This window comes from Alternaria metachromatica, assembly GCF_023757995.1.
Source record: "Alternaria metachromatica strain BMP 0045 chromosome Unknown scaffold_14, whole genome shotgun sequence".
Classification (NCBI taxonomy): Eukaryota; Fungi; Ascomycota; class Dothideomycetes; order Pleosporales; family Pleosporaceae; genus Alternaria; species Alternaria metachromatica.
The window spans coordinates 353,110-371,832 of NW_026055505.1; the positions used below are offsets into that span (position 1 = coordinate 353,110).

The following is an 18,723-nucleotide window of genomic DNA, read 5'->3' on the forward strand; positions in this document are numbered from 1 at the left end:
AATATAAGAAGTATAAGTAATAGCGCTAGATATAAAGTAGAAAAAGTCTATTTATAGAGAAGAAAACATTTATATTACTAACTCTATAACGCTCTATAGCTCTATAGAACTAGTAACTAAGACTTATTAAATAATTCTTTTATAGTATATTATAGTATACTAGAGCGTTATAAAGATTCTAGCTATAGAAATATATAATAAGATCTTAAAGTCTTATTATAATTTTATAGTACCTTCTATAATACTATCTAAATATTATAATAAGTATAGTAGTATTAAGTAGGTATTCTTAGTAGATATATATATTAACTTCTTCTTTTAGATCTAAAAGGCTATTCTTATATAAGTCTTCTAGAATAACTCTCTTATATATAAGAAGATCTATAAACTTTTTAGTAAAAATAAGAATAGTATTCTAGAGTATATTAGAAAAGAGTATAAGTATATTATTAAGAAGATTAAAATACTATAGCTAGTAGTTAAGAAGCTTAAGAAAACTATTTTTACTAAAAGCGCTAATAGTAAATACTTAAACGTTTTCTTCTTTACTAATAAGAGTATATCTTTTACTTATAAAAGATAGTAGTATATTTAGAATTATAATTATAGTATAGAAGATACTATTAGACGTCTTATTAATAAGATTAATATAAAACTAGATATTTATTACTACTTTTATAATACTACTAACCTTAATACTATATCTACTTCTTTCTTTCTATTTAAGACTTTTTAGACTTATACTAGTAGTCTAGTGTCTAGTTTATTATTACTTTTTAGCTCTTTATACTCTTTAATAATATTACTACTACTAGTTCTACTACTTTCTTCTTAGTTTAAGATACTAATACTAGCTTTATTAGCTTCTACTACTAGCTTATCTAAACTACGTTATAGTAAATAAAACGTAAAGTAGACTAGATATACTAGTAATATTACTAGTACTTAGATTTTAGGTAAGCTTCTTATTTTACCTAAAATCTATCTACTATCTATACTATAGTAGTATATTACTAATATCTCTACTTAATTATTTATTTTACTTTTTACTTTCTTTTTTATATTTTTTTTTTATCTTTTCTTTATACTATAAGTAATTAATACGTTCTAGATAGTATAATAGAACTATACTACTAAAAAAAAAAAGTTTATACTAGTATATAAGGTATTCTTATATAAATTAGATCTTTAATAACCTAAGAATTACTTAGAAAGAAAACGTCTTTTAATAAAAGCTTTTTAGAATTATTTTATTATTTACTATTTTATCTTTTACTTATACCTTTTAGTATTAGACTTTTATATAATACTTTAGATAATAGAATCTCTTTATAATAGAACTCTTTTCTACTAAACTAACGCCTATATACTTTCTTACTTATACTAATTACCTTATATTCTTATAGTAATATATCTTTATACTTTCTAATACCTATATACTATAATTTAATATTACTTTTTAGACCTAAAGTTTATTTATATCTCTATCTACCTAGCTCTATAGCTAAGAGAAAGACTATATTATACTACGCTCTAACTTCTACTCTAACTTCTACCTTTTCTACTAAAGTCTTTACTAAAAGCTTTTTCTTAGAAAGCTTTTATATTAACTTTTAAAAATATTTTAATATTTCTATAGCTTTATAGCTTATCTATTACTATCTCTAAGTCTACTTCTAAGTATACTAAAGAAGCTTTTATTACTATTACTCTCTATAAGTATATTATTATTATTATTAAAGTACTATATCTATAGTAAATATTAGAGAAAAAAAGTTTTATTAAATTTTATAGTTATATATAGTAAGTATATAGAATTTAGAAAATATATCTATAATAAAATTACTATATAAAGTTACTAACTATATTTTATTACTTTACTCTATATTAATACTTTACTATAATAAACTACTAAGATCTTAATATATATATAATTAAGAACTATAACACTTTACTACTTATCTATAATATACTTACTAAACTATTAAAAGCCTACTACTTCTTAAAGATTAATATTATTACTACTTTTAATAAAATCTAAATTATAGAAAAATATAAGTATCTTTTAGCTTTTATTACTCTATATAGACTCTACTAGTATACTATTATACTATTTAGAATATATAATAGTCTAGGTATATTTTAGACTTATATTAATAATATTCTTTATAAGTACTTAGATAAGTTCTATATAGCTTACTTAGATAATATTATTATATTTAGTAAAATAAAAGAAGAGTATAATAATTACTTACTATATATAGTTACTTACCTTTTTAATACTAAGCTACTTATAGATATTCTAAAGTTAGAGTTTTTTTAATAAAAAGTAAAGTTTCTTAGCTTTATTATTATAGTAGATAGTATTAAAATAGATCTAGATAAAGTCTAAGCTATCTAAGAATAGTAGCTCTTTTATACTTATAAAAATATCTAAATATTTCTAGAGTTTACTAATTTTTATTAGTACTTTATTTATAGCTTCTCTAATATTATAAAGCTTTTTATTTATTTTACTTAAAGTAACTTTAAGTTATTCTAAATAACGCTAGAAGCTTCTTAAGTATTTAACTAGCTTAAGTAAGTTTTTTATAGTAAAGTTATTCTTATCTACTTTAACTCTAATCTTAAATATATCTTAGAGATAGATACTTTAGACTATATTTATACTACTATACTATCTTAGATTTAGTCTAATAATACTATTAAATCTATAGTGTACTTATTAAAGAAGATAATAGCTATAAAGTATAATTATAAAATATATAATAAAAAGCTTTTTACTATAGTTAGAGCTTTTAAAGAATAGTAACTAAAGTTAGCTAGAGCTACTAATATAGTTAAGGTACTAACTAACTATTATAAACTTAAGTACTTTTACTTAAAATATTATTTTAATTACTAGTAAGCTTACTAAGCTAAGTTTCTTAAAGAGTTTAACTTTAAAGTAAAGTATAGACTTAAAAAGTAGAGTACTAAGTCTAATAGCTTAACTAAGTATACTAGTAACTTCTCTAAATATATTACTAATAATAAAGTATAATATTAGCACTAGACTATTTTTAAAGATTACTAGTAGAATAGTAGTAGCTATAACGTTATATATTTTACTAGTTTCTATCTCTAGAAAGCTAACTATAATCTACTTTCTATTTTTATATTATTATATAAAGCTAGTAAAAAGCTTAAGTATAATAAAAGCTTATTATAGCCTAGTATATCTATAATTAGTCTTACTTAGTTATTACTTTAGAGAGAACTAGACTCTTATAAAGCCTTATAGAATACTAATATACTTTTTACTTAGAAAGTTCTTAATAAACTATATTCTAATAATACTTAGCTTACTACTATCTAGAAAGCTTTTACTAATAGTAATTACTATATTCTTTACTATCTTATTATTAAAAGTGTTTACCTTAAGCTAAGTAATCTAAAGTATAGTAATAATAGTAAACTCTTTCTAAGTAATAACTATCTTTTAGTACTATTTAGTAAACGCCTTTATACGCGTATTATTTAAGATATTTATAACTTTTTCTCTAGAAGTTATAGTAAATATATAATAATATACTAATAAATTAGCTAGTAGTATTACTAGTAGAGTATAATAGATATAATTATATACTTTACTAATAACTATATAACTTATTATTACTCTAAAGTTAACTATAAAGCTAAATATAGCTTCTTATATTCTTTTCTAGTTCTAAGCTATTATTAGAAGAACTTTTTTATTAACTTTATTACTTTCTTACTAGTCTTCTTCTAGTATAGCTATACTTATTATTATATTATAGTTATTATTAATAAGCTCTTAAAGAAGAAGAAGTTTATTACTATAAAGAATATAAAAGTACTTATAGTAGTAGATAAATTTCTTAAGTATATATAAAGAGAGAAGAGCTACTCTAAAATCTTAGTATTAAATTAAAGTTACTAGTTTACTTTATATTTCTAGTATAGGCTTTATAACTATATTAGTATATAGCTAAAGCTATTTATAGTTTACTACTTAGAGACTAATAGCTAGATAGAGAATACTAATATAAATCTTAAGTAGTACTTATAATCTTATATTAATTACTTATAAAATAACTAGGCTTACTTACTACTACTAGCTAAGTTTAAGGCTAACTTAGCTATTAGCTTAGTAACTAGAGTTTTTTTATTCTAGGCTATAAAGAGCTACTAGCCTTACTTTAGATTAGAGCTTTTTTATATAATTACTACTACTACTACTATACTAATATAATAACGCGCTACTAATACTCTTATTAAATATATTAATATAGTCTAATAGTATTTATATAATAAGATTATATAGTCTTAGTCTAAAATAAAAGACTTTACTAACGTTTACTACTACTTTATACTCTACTTTATAATTAGTAACTAGATACTACTTAATATAAAGTATATTTATACTAAAAAGCTAGTAAAGTTTTTAGATTATAAAAATATAAAGCTATACTAGATTACTTATATAATTAATAATATAGCTTATAAGTTAAATTTATTTACTAGTTTTAAAAACTTATTCTCTACTTTCTATCTCTAGCTTCTATAGCTTTATAAAGATAATATACTACTTAGTTAATTTAAAGCTAGTAACTACGCGCTATCTAAAGTCTACTTTAATAATAAAAGTAAAATTAAGTATACTATTTTCTAAGTACTTAACTTCTATATATAAAATATAATAAATAACTTATATATAAACTATTATAGCTACTTATAATATAAAGTAAAGTAAGTAGATAATAATTAATTCTAATACTAGTAACTATACTTTAATTTTTATAGAAGTAAGAAGTTAGTCTAGAACTTCTATAACTATAACTTTAGTAAGCTAGAACTTTATAATATATTTTATATATATAATAACTATAGAAAGCTTATAGTTACTATACTTTATTTATTAAATTCTATATACTTAGAAAGAACTAGCTAGTTATTTATAGACTTTTTTAACTATATTACTTTTAAAGTTTATTAAGCTAATTATAGCGTATATTTTTACTTAACTTTAATTTCTATAAATATTCTTAGCTCTAAAGTAACTACTACTAGTTACTCTACTCTTTACTATATATTTATAGCTAGTATAAAGTTCTCTATATAAGTACTCTAGTAGTTTTAGAGCTATAAGTTTTTATTCTTACTATTACTATTACTTACTACTTACTCTTTACTAGAAGCTATATTCTTACTATATTCTCTACTTACTTATATTATTATATAACTTATAGATATATTATTAACTTACGCTAAAGCTATTAACTAATACTATAACTTTTTTTCTATTTTATTTACTTAGTTAGAACTTTAAGCGTTTTTACTAAAAGATATATAATAGTTTAGTTTTTTAGGTATTAGGCTTATATTAGCTTAATAATCTATACTATATATATTTTACTTCTAAGTACTTTTTTTAAGCTTTACTATAATAATATTATAATTTAATATAATATTATTATCTAATTTCTATATAACTCTTATAATACTTATATACTTACTTTAGTAGAAACTATTTTTATAAGCTAAATTAGCTTTTATAGTAATATTAAATAGTATATAAAAACTAATATTATTTTTATACTTTATAGTTTATAAGTTTTAATATAGTATAAAGTTTAAGCTACTTAAGCTATCTTAAAATAGTAAAAACTAGTATATAAAAAGTAGTATTACTTAGTATAGAAACTAAACTTAAGTAATAAATTATATTTTAAAATAAATTTAACGTATTTAATTATACAGGGCTAAAGCGGTGCCTTAATAATTATATGCGTTAACTAATAGCATCTAATGATCATTAGCGCAGGATGTACGCCGGTCCCGCGGTTGGCCTGAAAAGCGCCTGACGTCAGAGCGAATCTGAACGGCTTTACACCGAAAATAATCGCCTACCACCCTTCTGATCCAACACCATCTCTTTCATTTCCAGCAACAACCCTCTAAAACATCAATTCCGCCCCACGATCATGCCACCCACGCCCTCTAACCCCCCACCAACATTCCTAACCCTCCCCCGCGAACTCCGCTCCGCCATCTACACCCACGCCCTCACCCTCCCCACCCCCATCGACATCGGTTCCATCTTCCCCTCCCCCGGCTACTGGCACGAGCCCTCTCCCCTACCCCCAAAACCATCCAGCCCCTCCCTCCTCCTCTCCAACAAACAAATCCATACCGAAGCCGCCTGTATCCTCTACGGCACCAACACCTTCAACTTCCCCCACCCAGGCCAACTCCCCACCTTCGAACAACAAATCGGAGCGGAGAATTGTGCGCGGGTGAAGAGTGTGGAGATATGGGTTCGGTATCCGGGGCCGGATGAAGTGGTGTTTGATACCGGGGAATTGGGGTTGGGGGAGTATGATAGTGTGCCTGAGCATTGGATGAAGGTTTTGGGGGAGAGCGGGTTGACGGGGGTAAGAAGGTTGGCTGTTGAGGCGGTTATGATTGGGTGTGAGCCTGATAAGGTGCTTTCTGTGCTGCCTATGCCGGATGAGTTGAGGGATTGCTTTGTTGAGTTTCTGGGGAGAGGGGGTGGTGAGGGAGGAGGTGGGGTGCCGCGGCTGGAGTTGAAGGGGATACGGGAGGAGGAGAGGGGGAAGTTTCCGGAGGGGTGGGATGTTGTTATGAGTCAGTGGGATTAGCATATAGATGGAGAAGAAGAGGAGGAGGATGGGGACTAGACAATAATATTACTATTAGCACGACTACTTTGTACATTTCTCTCGCTATCGCGATGCCGCTCAGATCTTGCCAAGACCAGCGCCCTTCTTCACGATCTTCTCCACTTCCTTGAGCTTAGTAAGCTTGTACTTGTAAGGAGCCTTGGTAAAGTTGCCAATTTGAGTAATATTGACAGTCGACTTCCCAAAGTCGTTCTTCGCACCAAGGTTCGCGAAGCCGTCAATCTCGAAGTCGCCATCGGGACTGGTGTTGGGGCTATCCTCTGGGATGACCAACCCATATGTGCTGAGAGCCTCGCGTGTCTTGCCCTTGAAGACGTTGCCTTCAACAAGAACCTGGTTGTCGCTGCGGGAGTGAATGGCTTGATACAAGAAATCGACGTAGAGATTGTTGTAGATGTGCTGGTGGCCGAAACGACCGGCAGGGCCACGCGTGCCCTCGTTGCGCCAGTAGTTGTGGTGGTAGGTGACGTGGAGGTGACCTTGGTCGACGTCCCTAAGCGCATCGCTGTTGCCAACGAGAGAGCTCTTCCAGTGGTCGTGGAAGTAGTTCCATGAGACTGTGATCCAATCCGCGGCGCGGATGATGTCTACTTGGCCGTCGTACGCATCAGGGCCCAGAGCAGGGAAGTTGCCAGTGGTGAACTCGTTATGGTCGATCCATACACAAGTGCTGTTACGAATCGTCATGCAGTCGTCGTCAATCGCTGTGAATCCGATGTTGCGTATGATGACGTTGGTCTTGTTGAAGATGTTAAGACCCGAGCCAGTGATTTGAGCTCCCTTGCCCATTCCGATGAGAGACTTGTTCGACCCTACTTGAACTCTTGATGTGAGGTTGAAATTGCCCTTGGCGTAAATGACTGTTGGCTCGCTACCGTTTACAGCTTTGATGAACTCGGCGACCGTCCGGACAGTGACGCTCTTGCCATTTTTGCCAGCACCACCAGTGGTTGGTCCAATTGGGTTGTCCTTGGCGAAACCGACGAGGCTAAAGTCAGCCCCTGCAGGAGCTGCAGTCGCACATAGCGTGAGGGAAAAGAGTGATAGAATCGAAAGCTTCATCTCGAGCTAGAAGATGCAGATGGGCTTGCGTGATCTGATGCCGATCAACCAGCGACATCACTTACATTTTATATACGCCATTTCGAGCGTCGGCAACCGGAGAACCAGAGCACGACCATGCAGTGACTTCCAGGCTTCGATGCGTCCATCATTGCAATTCTTCCGGCAAAATGGCTGATGGCGCATTGTCGTACAGGCTCGAAAAACTCCCACTCGCGCAAGTGCATGCTGCGTCCATCACCGTGATGCTGTACTTCGTCTTGGCCTATCTTGGCGGACGTGCATTCCGCCCCAGGAACGGTAGCAGGTATTGCGCAACGTTAGACTGGTGGCGGCAGGTTGTGGTGTTGAGTGGTGGAAAGAGGCATCCCCAGATTTTCCCGTGGCTGGAAGGCTCGATCGCCTCTTCGGACGGCGGGGAAAATACGGGGGAATCGGCTTGGCGCGCAATTCCACCAGTACGGACCGCGGTTCCCTGCTTGCTTATTTCGTTGCATCTTAACGTTCTGTCGCCGAAGCGTATTTCGAAACTGGTCTCTAGAAGCGAGATGAGCCATCGAAGCTGTCAAAACTCTGTCAGTATTGCAATGTCTGCGTGCGCTTGACTCGCTTGTTGCAGCCACCAAAATTGTTGCCTTGCGGCCCAGGCAAACATCGCATGTGAATCGGCGAAGGCAACATACGGGCAAGTCAAATTGGCTGTTTCGCCATTCGATAGAAAGAGATCATCTGTCGAATGAGCGGTGCATTTCAACCGCCTTGGCTTTCTTATCGTGTACTAACGCTGTGGCAAGACCGAGGTTGTTCCAGGGGTCTCGAACAACGACTGTGCGACACCGCTGTTTCGCGATGCCACAGGCTGTAAGCTTATAGGAAGTGAAGCTGGCGAGGTAACCTTTCATTCTGCACACGCGAAGTCTACTCTGTCTGCACTTTGACAGCCTGCGGTCCGGTACTCCTCCACGATGGTGCGACGATGCTTGTCGAAACTTGGTGCTTGACATATGAGCGATAATGCGACAAAGCAAATTGTTGCGTTGACTGAAAGAATACAAGATTCTTTGTTGAAAGGTTTTGCGTTCAATCACAAAGGCCAAGTATTGAGACCATCCTGCACATTGTGAGAACCAGGAAGGACTCCACAGTTTCATGGTACGGCCTCCGCATTCCAAGCGCAGTTCGACCTTTTCTCTAGGACGGCCAACTGGTATTCGTGGTAGAAAATGAGATACACACTTCCAACTTCCACTCGAGACATGACCGAACAACAGCGCATGGAAGAGATCAATCACGCGTACGAAATATTGGCCAACCCAGTCTTGCGGACGCAATATGCTGATCGTTATCACTCCATACTGACGCAGTATGCTGAGCGTTTCAAATCAAGTAGACAAGGGTGGAGGCGGACGAAGAAGACCCCATGGACGGGATGGCCTGAAGGTCTCATCTTTCCGCGATGGAGGCCTTCGCCGCCAGGAGCTTGGCCTTTGGATTGCGCAACAAAGCAAGGGAAGACATCGGAGCTGAATCATTCTCACGAAGATCCGCCACCGCCGTCGAGTATGAAGTCACAATGTGGTGTGCCGAACGAGGAACGATTGTCCAAAGGTATTTCACGAGATTGCGAGCCAGGAGGAAGTACTGCTCACGGCCTTCCCCAATCAGAGAGGGAGCGTCCAGGAGGGGATGACGAAGCTTCTAAGCCTGTGAAAATATCCTGTATGCTGCGCGAATTGCGCCACCCGGTTCCACATCCGAGGAGGAAGAAAGCGGAGAAAGATAACCCGAGGCAACCACGACAACGCAACCAGGCGACTAGAACTACACACACGTTCAAGCGACCGTGGCCTTGGGTGCGACAGTCAGCACCGAAACGAAGATTGTTGAGGGAAGTATTGGAAGACGAGTATGGACGCACGATAGAACGGTTCCGGGACGACTTCTTCCGATATGAAAATCTCAGCATTTGACGGAGTAGATCGTCAAGCGACAAGAGATGGCGTATCCACTCAAAGAGCAGGCAGCCCCAATGACTGTGGGAGCCGAGCGGGAGGAAATAAGAGAAGATCGTGATGAGAGCGTGAAGCGCCGATTGAAGGAATACCAGCGGAAGAGAATAGACCGTACGACCAATTGGAATTAGAGTAGAGATGACCAATTGATGATGATCGCGTTTGAGTTCATTCGTGCAATGGCGAACGACCCTCTCCTGAAATATTATATCCGCGGAAAGATCGTCGTCCAGAGTGACGATGACTGGTTCTCAAATCCATTGCTCTTCGTCGAATTGGTTCTACTTGCCGCGTGTCTGGCCTGGTTGATGGCACGTGGGGCCAGATCATGTGAATCTAACATGTAGTGGTCGAGGCGCCGAATGGTGCAACTTGTGGAAAGCCGATCGTGCGATCCGCGGACTATATGCGGGTAGATGGAGTGACCGGTAAGAACCAAACTTCGGATCACAATGTTGTGAGAGGAGAGGCATTCGGTAGGAAGCAAAGTTTCTCGATCTCGGCGAGGCCGCGACGCGTTGTCATCAGAGACGAGGGTGCCCAGTAGAGGATTCCAATTCTGCATTGCGGGATTGAACAGCCCGGCCGCGGTACCCAACTGCATCTTCCCTGCATGTCTTGCAGTGACCCACTCCTGAAACCGCTGTCTTGGGTGAGTCCGAATTGGACACGGTCGATGGTGTGAATGGAGCCGCATGTGAAAACGCGACGAAAGGCCGTACATCATGCAAAAGGCTCAACGCTAGAGACGCTGGGACAAGGTATCGCTTGCGATGTAGGCTTATCCACCTGTTGTTGGGTTGGTGGTACGATTGCCGCTCAGGTCCAGCGACCGAAACGCTCATAGCACCAATAAGCTCGATCGCTGCAGTACCATCCCACGTGCAACGATGGGATTGGGTGAGAATCAAGCGGCAGTCAAACATCGATGTCAGTGGGGGTTTCAATGAAACCTCGGGTCGGTCATTGCAGCAACCCTAGACGGGGTTGCCTCCGATGACCTGCACCTCAAAGTGTCAGAATTTTGCTCCCTGATAACCGGTTAGGTGTTAGTGAGCAAGCTAATTCGCCAGTGTGCTGGTAAGTAGTTTGGTATCGGGACCAACCGACAGTCCAGAAGACGGGTCTCGCATGGCAGGCTAGCGGAGACAGTTGCTTGATGCATGCAACCCCATCTGACGGGCCCTGTACTAGTCGGTCCAGGCATGGGGTACGGAACCGGGTTCGGTTCGAGCGTGTTGCATTCCTCGGAGAAGACGAGAAGACTGATCAGGTAGGTCGGCGGCATACGCGTTGGATGTCATCGTGAGTGTTGATCAAGCGTCTAAAGGCAAGCCACAAGATCATAAGGATGTACCCAAGCTTTCCAAGAGAGTCTTGAGTGCGAAGAAGCTCCAATCCTTCAGATGTCAATCGGGGCGATGTTGGGAGAAGGCGTTCTGGCCGTGCCCCTTTTAGCGCCTTGGCGCAGCACGTGGGGTACATGATTGGACCGAACGCCCTCTCCTCGCGTTCCCTTCACCACACCAGATGCGCGGCAAGGATAACCATCAAGACGCGTCAAGCCTTGTGGCGGCCTGGGCTCGCAGAGGCGCATTTTCACGAGTGAGTCTGCTGCTTACAGCGGAAAGGCCGAAGGAAAGATTGCAAATCTGCGGGCGTGCCAGAATGGAATGATCTTACTGGTCCGTGGGTACCGTAGGTTTGGCATACAAGCATGATGCTCAGCACTCGGCGTAAGCTTGAGTGCAGGTATATAGCTTGGCCCTGCACCCTCTACCACTGATCTCCAGCTCCTACAGCCGTCTTTTCCGGACTGAAGCCTCGTCTAATCTCTTGACAAGTCTCGGCAAAGCTTCACAATGGCTCACAAGACAGCTGGCGGCAACGCCGCGTTCCACAACTTCAACAATGACTTCGCGGTATGGTAACACGGTCGACGTCTTGAGTAGCAGCCTTGCTGACTGTCCTTAGCATATTGAAGACCCTAATGAGCGACGCCGACTTGCGCTCGCTGAAATCGACAAGGCGCCCTTTGGCTGGTACCATGTGCGCGCCATCTTGGTGGCAGGTACCGGTTTCTTCACGGATTCGTACGACATCTTCTGCGTGTCTCTCTTGACGATCATGCTGGGTATCGTCTACAAGCACGACAACAAGGGTGTTCTTCTCACTCAACAAGACACAGCTATCAAGCTTGCAACATCAGCTGGCACTGTTCTTGGACAAGTCGGATTCGGTACACTGGCCGATATTGTTGGACGTAAGAAGATGTATGGTCTTGAGTTAATCCTCATCATCGTCGCCACACTCGCTCAGTCTCTTACTGGCCCCGGTCCCGGCACTTCGGTTGTCGGTCTGATCATCTTCTGGCGTGTATTGATGGGAATTGGTGAGTCTTTTGTCGAGTTATGAACTGAAACCTTGCTAACGGGTATCAGGTATCGGTGGTGACTACCCTCTATCGTCCATCATCACTTCCGAGTTTGCCACGACCAAGTGGCGCGGCGCCATGATGGGTGCCGTCTTCGCCATGCAAGGTTTTGGTCAGCTCGGTGGTGCTCTGGTCATGCTTTGCCTCGTTGCCGGTTTCAAGGACACGCTTTCAGGCGCCAAGGGCTACGCAGACTGTGATGGTCAGTGCACTATCGCAGTTGATAAGATGTGGCGTGCCCTTATCGGAATTGGCATCGTCCCAGCCTGCATCGCGCTCTACTACCGTCTTACCATTCCCGAGACTCCTCGCTACACGTTTGATGTCGCCCGTGACGTCGAGAAGGCCAACGCAGACACCAACCAGTACCTCTCTGGTAAGCACGGCAACGGCGACCCTGATGCCATCGCCCAGGTTGCCCAGACTCAGGCCACTGCTCAACTTGAAGTTCCCAAGGCTTCTTTCGGCGACTTCTTTAGGTTCTACGGAAAGCTCCGCAACGGCAAGATTCTTTTCGGTACCGCCATGTCATGGCTCCTTCTCGATGTCGCATTCTACGGACTTGGCCTAAATTCCTCGACTGTTCTCCAAGCTATCGGCTACGCCAACGGTGACAATCTATATCTCAATCTACACAACCTTGCTGCCGGTAACGCTATCTTGGTGTGCGCTGGAGCTATTCCCGGATACTGGCTTGCGGTAGCGACTATCGATACTGTTGGACGCAAAACACTCCAACTCGCTGGTTTCACCATTCTCACCATCCTCTTCATTGTCTGGGTATGTATATGTTCCAACTTTATGCATCGAATACACACGCTAACTGCCACCTAGGGATTTGCCTACAGTCACCTCAGCCACCACGCCATGTTGGCCATCTACGTCCTCATCCAGCTCTTCTTCAACTGGGGTCCCAACACAACCACTTTCATCGTGCCTGGAGAGTGCTTCCCAACTCGCTACCGTTCCACGTCTCACGGAATCTCTGCTGGCTCAGGAAAGATCGGCTCCATCATCGCTCAGGGAGCTATCTCTCCTCTTCGAACTCGGGGCGCTACAGCGACGAACAAGAACCCATGGTTGAACCACGTCATGCAAATCTTCTCGGCTTTCATGTTCTGTGGTATCTTCACTACCCTGTTAATCCCGGAGACCAAGCGCAGGACGCTCGAGGACCTTGCGCAAGACTGGGATATGGGTGATGAGTCCATTACTGGTACGGAGTACGCGCGCAAGGCGGAGAACCGCAGCAGCGACGAGGCTGGTACCACTGAGCTCAAGGCTTAGTTTGCGCTGTTGTTTCGCGCGTCAGTCTTTCTTCTATCTCCAGGCTCACGCCTTCATACCCGTATTCATGTAGCATCGATACCTAGACTGTAATGCATTCACTCACATTTCATCAATCTATTTGTGGAAAGAACTATCTTACACTGACCCTTTGAGAACGTTACAGTAATGCTGACATATTGGCCACTAGCATAGAGCTACAGAGTTCCACGCATCTCATCCGAGCTACCTTCAGATGGTTCAGCGAGAGCGATAAGAAGTGTTCTGACGTTAAGAATTGCTTGGGCTGAGCTATTTGCGGTTTAGCCTAGGCCAGTTGCAGCATACCCCGGCTTGGTGCCATGCAAACGCAGGAACACAAAGAGATCTCCGCTGGTACACCACGTCGTACTGACTGTACTGGCCTGACGTCTGTATGACCTCTATAGCACTGTGCATCACGTTTATGGAGGATCCTACGACGCCACGATCGTAGTGATAGCTGAAGATGTTACTCGGGTAGTACATGCCGGACTAGCTGAACATCACCGTTGCCGGACTTCCGAGACGTCTCGAGTAAGTGACCAAATCTACTTACGAGCATAAGCCAGCTCAGAGTATGTCTGATATTAAGTCGGGTCGTCTGCTCCTCTATGGCTATGGAACTGCAAGCTCAGAACATCAAGCAATCATCAAGAGCAGAAAACCGGTCACCAAATCCTCGTTTGTCTCATCTCCAATTCCACGCCCCAATTTTCTCACCACCAATCCATACCCAAATTAGACACGCTATGTCTCGCTTCCCGGCCGCCAAACCAGCTCTGCTCTTTGCTCTCATCAGCGTGACCACCGCGAGTTTGACCGGAGTGATACTGAATCCACTCATCAGCGGGACGGAAGGAGCATTGAAGTGGCAGCCAGTCCTTGACTGGGACAAGGACGTATGCTATCAGACTTCGGCCATCGACTCCAATGGTAACACCAACCCTGGTTTGGATGCAAAGTTCTCAGTGGGGGAATGTCGCGATCCGTCGCGCCAGTGGAACTGCAACACGTATGCACGTGAGCGATGCAACCACGGATGGTGCGTCTACATGTACGCCTATTACAGCGAGATGGACAGGGCTGTAGCCGACACTACTGGGCATCGGCACGATTGGGAGCATGCCATGGTCTGGACGCGTGGCGGGGCTGCATGGTCCGTTATGTGGTCTGCTCACGTTAATTGTACGACATAAATGCGTCCCCATTCGTCTATGCTTATAAATAACTTCTCAATCTAGATGACGACGCGGACCCAAGGAATGTTCGCTGGGAGGCCACCACCCATCCAAAGTTGGTTGCGCACCGCGGCGGGGCGAATACAGCATCACTACGCCTCGCGAAGGCGGCGGATGACAACATTGAGAACGACTTGGGGATCTGGCAGGCATGCCATCTTCAACAGATCGGTGTCATGGACAACCATCTCGCCCAAAAGCTCTTGAACACGAACTGGGGAGATGCCCACATGGACCTGCCTGATGGCCGCTTCCAGGAACAGTTGGAGAAACACATGCCGAAGCAAGCTAGACAAGACGGCTTCACGGCGCGTGACTAAGAAAGAGCATACTACTGTCATTGTACCCAACGAGATCACGGCTTTACCATAAATTGTCTTTACCGGGTTTTCAAATCCCAGCAATTTTGCTTAGTATCTTTAGCCTTACATAATTTGCTTTTGCCTTAGCGCATGTTCATGCGTAGAAACGACCTCTGATAGGCTTCTTAACGTCATCCAATGCCGTACCAAAACTTAGATGCTCCACTGGCCGGCGTGATTCTGGACCACTTCGCCGGTCTACCTGAGCATCATACCAATCCTGAGGCATCTTCACCACGCCCCATGAGAGAAGACTCCTCGAAACGGCGAGCAAACCACTGTGCCCTTCTTCTTCGGCCATGGATACGGGCTCATAGCCTTCTCCTTTCCCATCCGTGTGCTCGACGATTGGGGCCTTGGCTAATGGCGAGACATGACAAGCAGCCGCTATGGCACGCGAGTCTGATCCAATGGGTGGCATGTGCCCGGGCAGTCGCAACAAGCCCAGAAGCCAGGGAATCTGGACGGCGGCGGTGGCCAGGGCCAGCAGTCCAGCTAAGTATGTTGGAGATAAACTCCATTGGATATAAAAATCATCTGGTAGAGAGCTATAGTCCTTCCAGTTATCGTGACCGTTGATCGTATCGGCTAATGTGTAGTATCAGTGTCTGCATGTTGTATACATTTCTTGCGTTTTTGTCTTAGTACATACTATCGGTGTATAGAGCTACAGGCGAGCTCTCTGAAAGGAGGAAGTGCAGGACCGCACTAAGAATGATTAGAAGGATACTGTATTTATACGGGAGCTGGAGTCTGTAGGTTTCAACCTGCTGGCCTCTTATTGAAGCAGTCGTTAGCATGCTGTTCATCATTCTCTTTAACATTGTAGATGGCCCGTTGTATACTTATGAGTGTCAGGAAAGGTTGGGAAGATACCTAGGCTGAGAGACCCGAAGAGGTCGGAATGACGTGGAGAGCAGAGCCCATTCCTGGCTGAGTTGCAGGCGAGTCAAGATGGCGTTGTACGCGAAATACCAGACTGAGAGCAAAAGCTGTGGAATGTTGGCTAAAAGCACTGTCGTGATGAAGGGGACAGAGGAATTCGGTGCTCGGATCGTAGGATTACTGCTAGTAAAGCGATGATAATATGGACCGTCAAGCCTATAATATGGATCAGGGTAATGCGTCCAATAGCCTGAAGTGGGAACTCACAGGAGGCGACCTTTTCTGTTCATTAGCATCTGAGCTTCTTTCCCTAGAACTCCAGCTGCAGCCACGATGAAGGCAATAAAAAAGGCGTAGGTACATGTCCATGTCCTGCGTGAAATGGAAGATGCCCGTCTTGAGGATGTATACCTCCACAGTATCGGGTCACCATCACTAGCCCCGTGCGTCGACTGTTTCACCAGCATGTCCAGTCTGCCAGCGGTAAATGGGTCGGGATTCGAGATGAATGAAGACAATGCGTCCCCAGGCGTGACCAGGGGTTCCTGAGAACCTAGAACCAAGACGGTTATCACGCAGATGACCACCTTGACCAAACAAGCTAGCGTAACGGCCAAGAGAAGAGGGTTCGATATGCCCACTTCACAGGCGGCACGGGATTTTGACTGCAGTATGGCACTGTTGAAGAGCAGATGCAGAGGCAGCGACGTGAACAACAAGGTGACCCAAGCCACTCTTTTGAAAGGAGACAAACATAATGCGTTCCGCCATGATAGCACTCCGATGTCGACTGACATTCCCTGCGCGTGCGACATGTCCACTTCTGCACGAGTTGGCGAGCTGAGTACCTGCGAGAAGAAACTGGACGACGCCAGAACTGCACTCGATATGCCGTTGACGAGTAGGTGGAGGATCGTGTTGATAACATCCGATGTCGAGATACCGCGTTTTAATACATCGCAGCGCGATCTGTGGAACAGGAAGGAGTTGCGCACCACGGCCGCTCGGTTTGTCTCAGGCCCACCGTAATTCGGGTTGTAAATTCTTGAGAGGTCTGTTTTGAGCATCGAAGCCACGGTGAAGCCGCATAGTAAAAGCGTTAGAAGGGTCATCGCGCCGATGTTCAGAATGGCTAATCTCCTCCATCCGGTTAGCGTGGGGAGCAGCTTCGGGAAGCAACGGTTTAGCCTGCCCATGATTGTACAAACAATGAGAGTGTGAAGACTGAAAGAATGAAGGCAGGAAGCTGGGGACCATCACATCGTTATGTTTGAAACATCTACGTAGCCACTGCCTTAGCTGCGCCAGCTTGTGAGATGGTGGAGGCTATGTAAAATAAGCATGGGGGCCAAATCAACGCGCAAAGCTGAAGCGGACGCGGGGCGACTGCCCATCATCTACAGATCGCCGTATTTTGAAGAGGCTCACCCACGGTTATGGAAGGACAGCTATTCAAAGAGTCAGGTGGCTGTTCATTATCGTCGCTATAGCCAAGCGATGATAGCGTCAAGTCTGTTCTAATGCTTCGCGATTGCGCGCGCTGTGTAGCTGCGTGCATAGCTCACAGTACCTCTTCTGTGAGGGACTCTGGGGCGACTACGCCACGAAGATGATCGCTAGGTACCACTATTGCGTCTAATCCAGCCCGTACTGACCTTAATGGTTGCGGATATATATAGGCATCCTGTTGCCCACCGATTGTGGAAAGAGAATCCAACATCCTCTTCCAAGGTTGTTTCTATGCTAGCGCAGCAATGACTAGGGAGTCGCCATCGTCCTCGCGGTGAACGCGTGGTGCAATACCCGCCCTCATCTCACTCTTTCGCTATCTCGTTGCAAGTCGGTAGGCTGCCACTCTCCCGAGATGGCGCGCCGAGTCCCTCAATCATTTAACCCATCCAATCGCGAGCAGGCTGCGAGGGCCCTGCACTCATACTCATCCATATATATATATCGTTGCTTGCAACACCAAATAGATGAATTCCAACTACGCTACTTTCCCGAGCCTGAGTTGGAATGGAGATTGGCACTGTTCAACAAGACTGGAACGGTACCTAGGTAGTCGTGACACACTTGTGCGTGCGGCGGCCGTGGTCGCGCAAGGCCCCGTTATTCAACCACGCCGGAAGGGAGCCTTGGAGGTATCAACGACGATACCTAGGTACATTGACACAGAATGCCTGCCCTTGCGATCGTTAGTGTGGTGCCAGGCTTCGGGTATCAAGATTCTCCGCTCAGCCTCGCCTAGCGCATAGCCGCCCAATCATCACACAGGGAACCCGAACGCTCCAATCACGGCGCAGATGGCCCGAGCACGAACTCCGCCTTGCGCATTGGCCGCTCTTGAAGTCCCGTCCGGCTGCACTTCGCACTGAAACGCGAACACACATTTGATCGGCTGTGTCTCTTATCATGGTACGACACGAGGTAATCCAAAACCACGTAGCTAACAACATAGCTAAGGAGAACTCGGGATTCAGCAGCTGGTTTCACGAGCATGGAGAGCAACAAGCAAAAGCGTGTGTTACGCTGTCCGCAGGCGAACGCGTCGGCTACTCCTACTGCATCTATTCCAGCCCGTTCTGACCTCAATATTTGAGTATGCAGGCTATCCTTTCGCGTTGGCCAGTCCGTGCATCTCTCTGTCGTCTGCGCGAGATGGCTAGCGGAGACATCGGTGGACCCGAGTAGGAGAGGGACCGCCGGGCATCTTTG

The 18,723-nt window shown here is 42.6% G+C and overlaps 3 protein-coding genes across 3 annotated transcripts; 2 read left to right on the plus strand and 1 right to left on the minus strand.

The window, feature by feature from the left end:
• Positions 1-6,764: 6,764 nt before the first annotated feature.
• J4E83_006432 (uncharacterized protein) lies at positions 6,765-7,769 on the minus strand (the record flags this gene model as incomplete). The annotated part of the gene is made up of 1 exon (XM_049333345.1): positions 6,765-7,769. The coding sequence occupies one exon, from the start codon at positions 7,767-7,769 to the stop codon at positions 6,765-6,767; it is 1,005 nt and encodes a 334-aa protein (XP_049187521.1).
• A 3,874-nt stretch (positions 7,770-11,643) lies between these two features.
• Positions 11,644-13,502, plus strand: PHO5 (acid phosphatase pho5; the record flags this gene model as incomplete). Its single annotated transcript, XM_049333346.1, has 4 exons — positions 11,644-11,703; positions 11,756-12,173; positions 12,223-12,995; positions 13,050-13,502. The coding sequence occupies 4 exons, from the start codon at positions 11,644-11,646 to the stop codon at positions 13,500-13,502; spliced, it is 1,704 nt and encodes a 567-aa protein (XP_049187522.1).
• A 770-nt stretch (positions 13,503-14,272) lies between these two features.
• J4E83_006434 (uncharacterized protein) lies at positions 14,273-15,081 on the plus strand (the record flags this gene model as incomplete). Its single annotated transcript, XM_049333347.1, has 2 exons — positions 14,273-14,543; positions 14,765-15,081. 2 exons carry the CDS (start codon positions 14,273-14,275, stop codon positions 15,079-15,081), a joined length of 588 nt encoding a protein of 195 aa, XP_049187523.1.
• Positions 15,082-18,723: the final 3,642 nt, after the last annotated feature.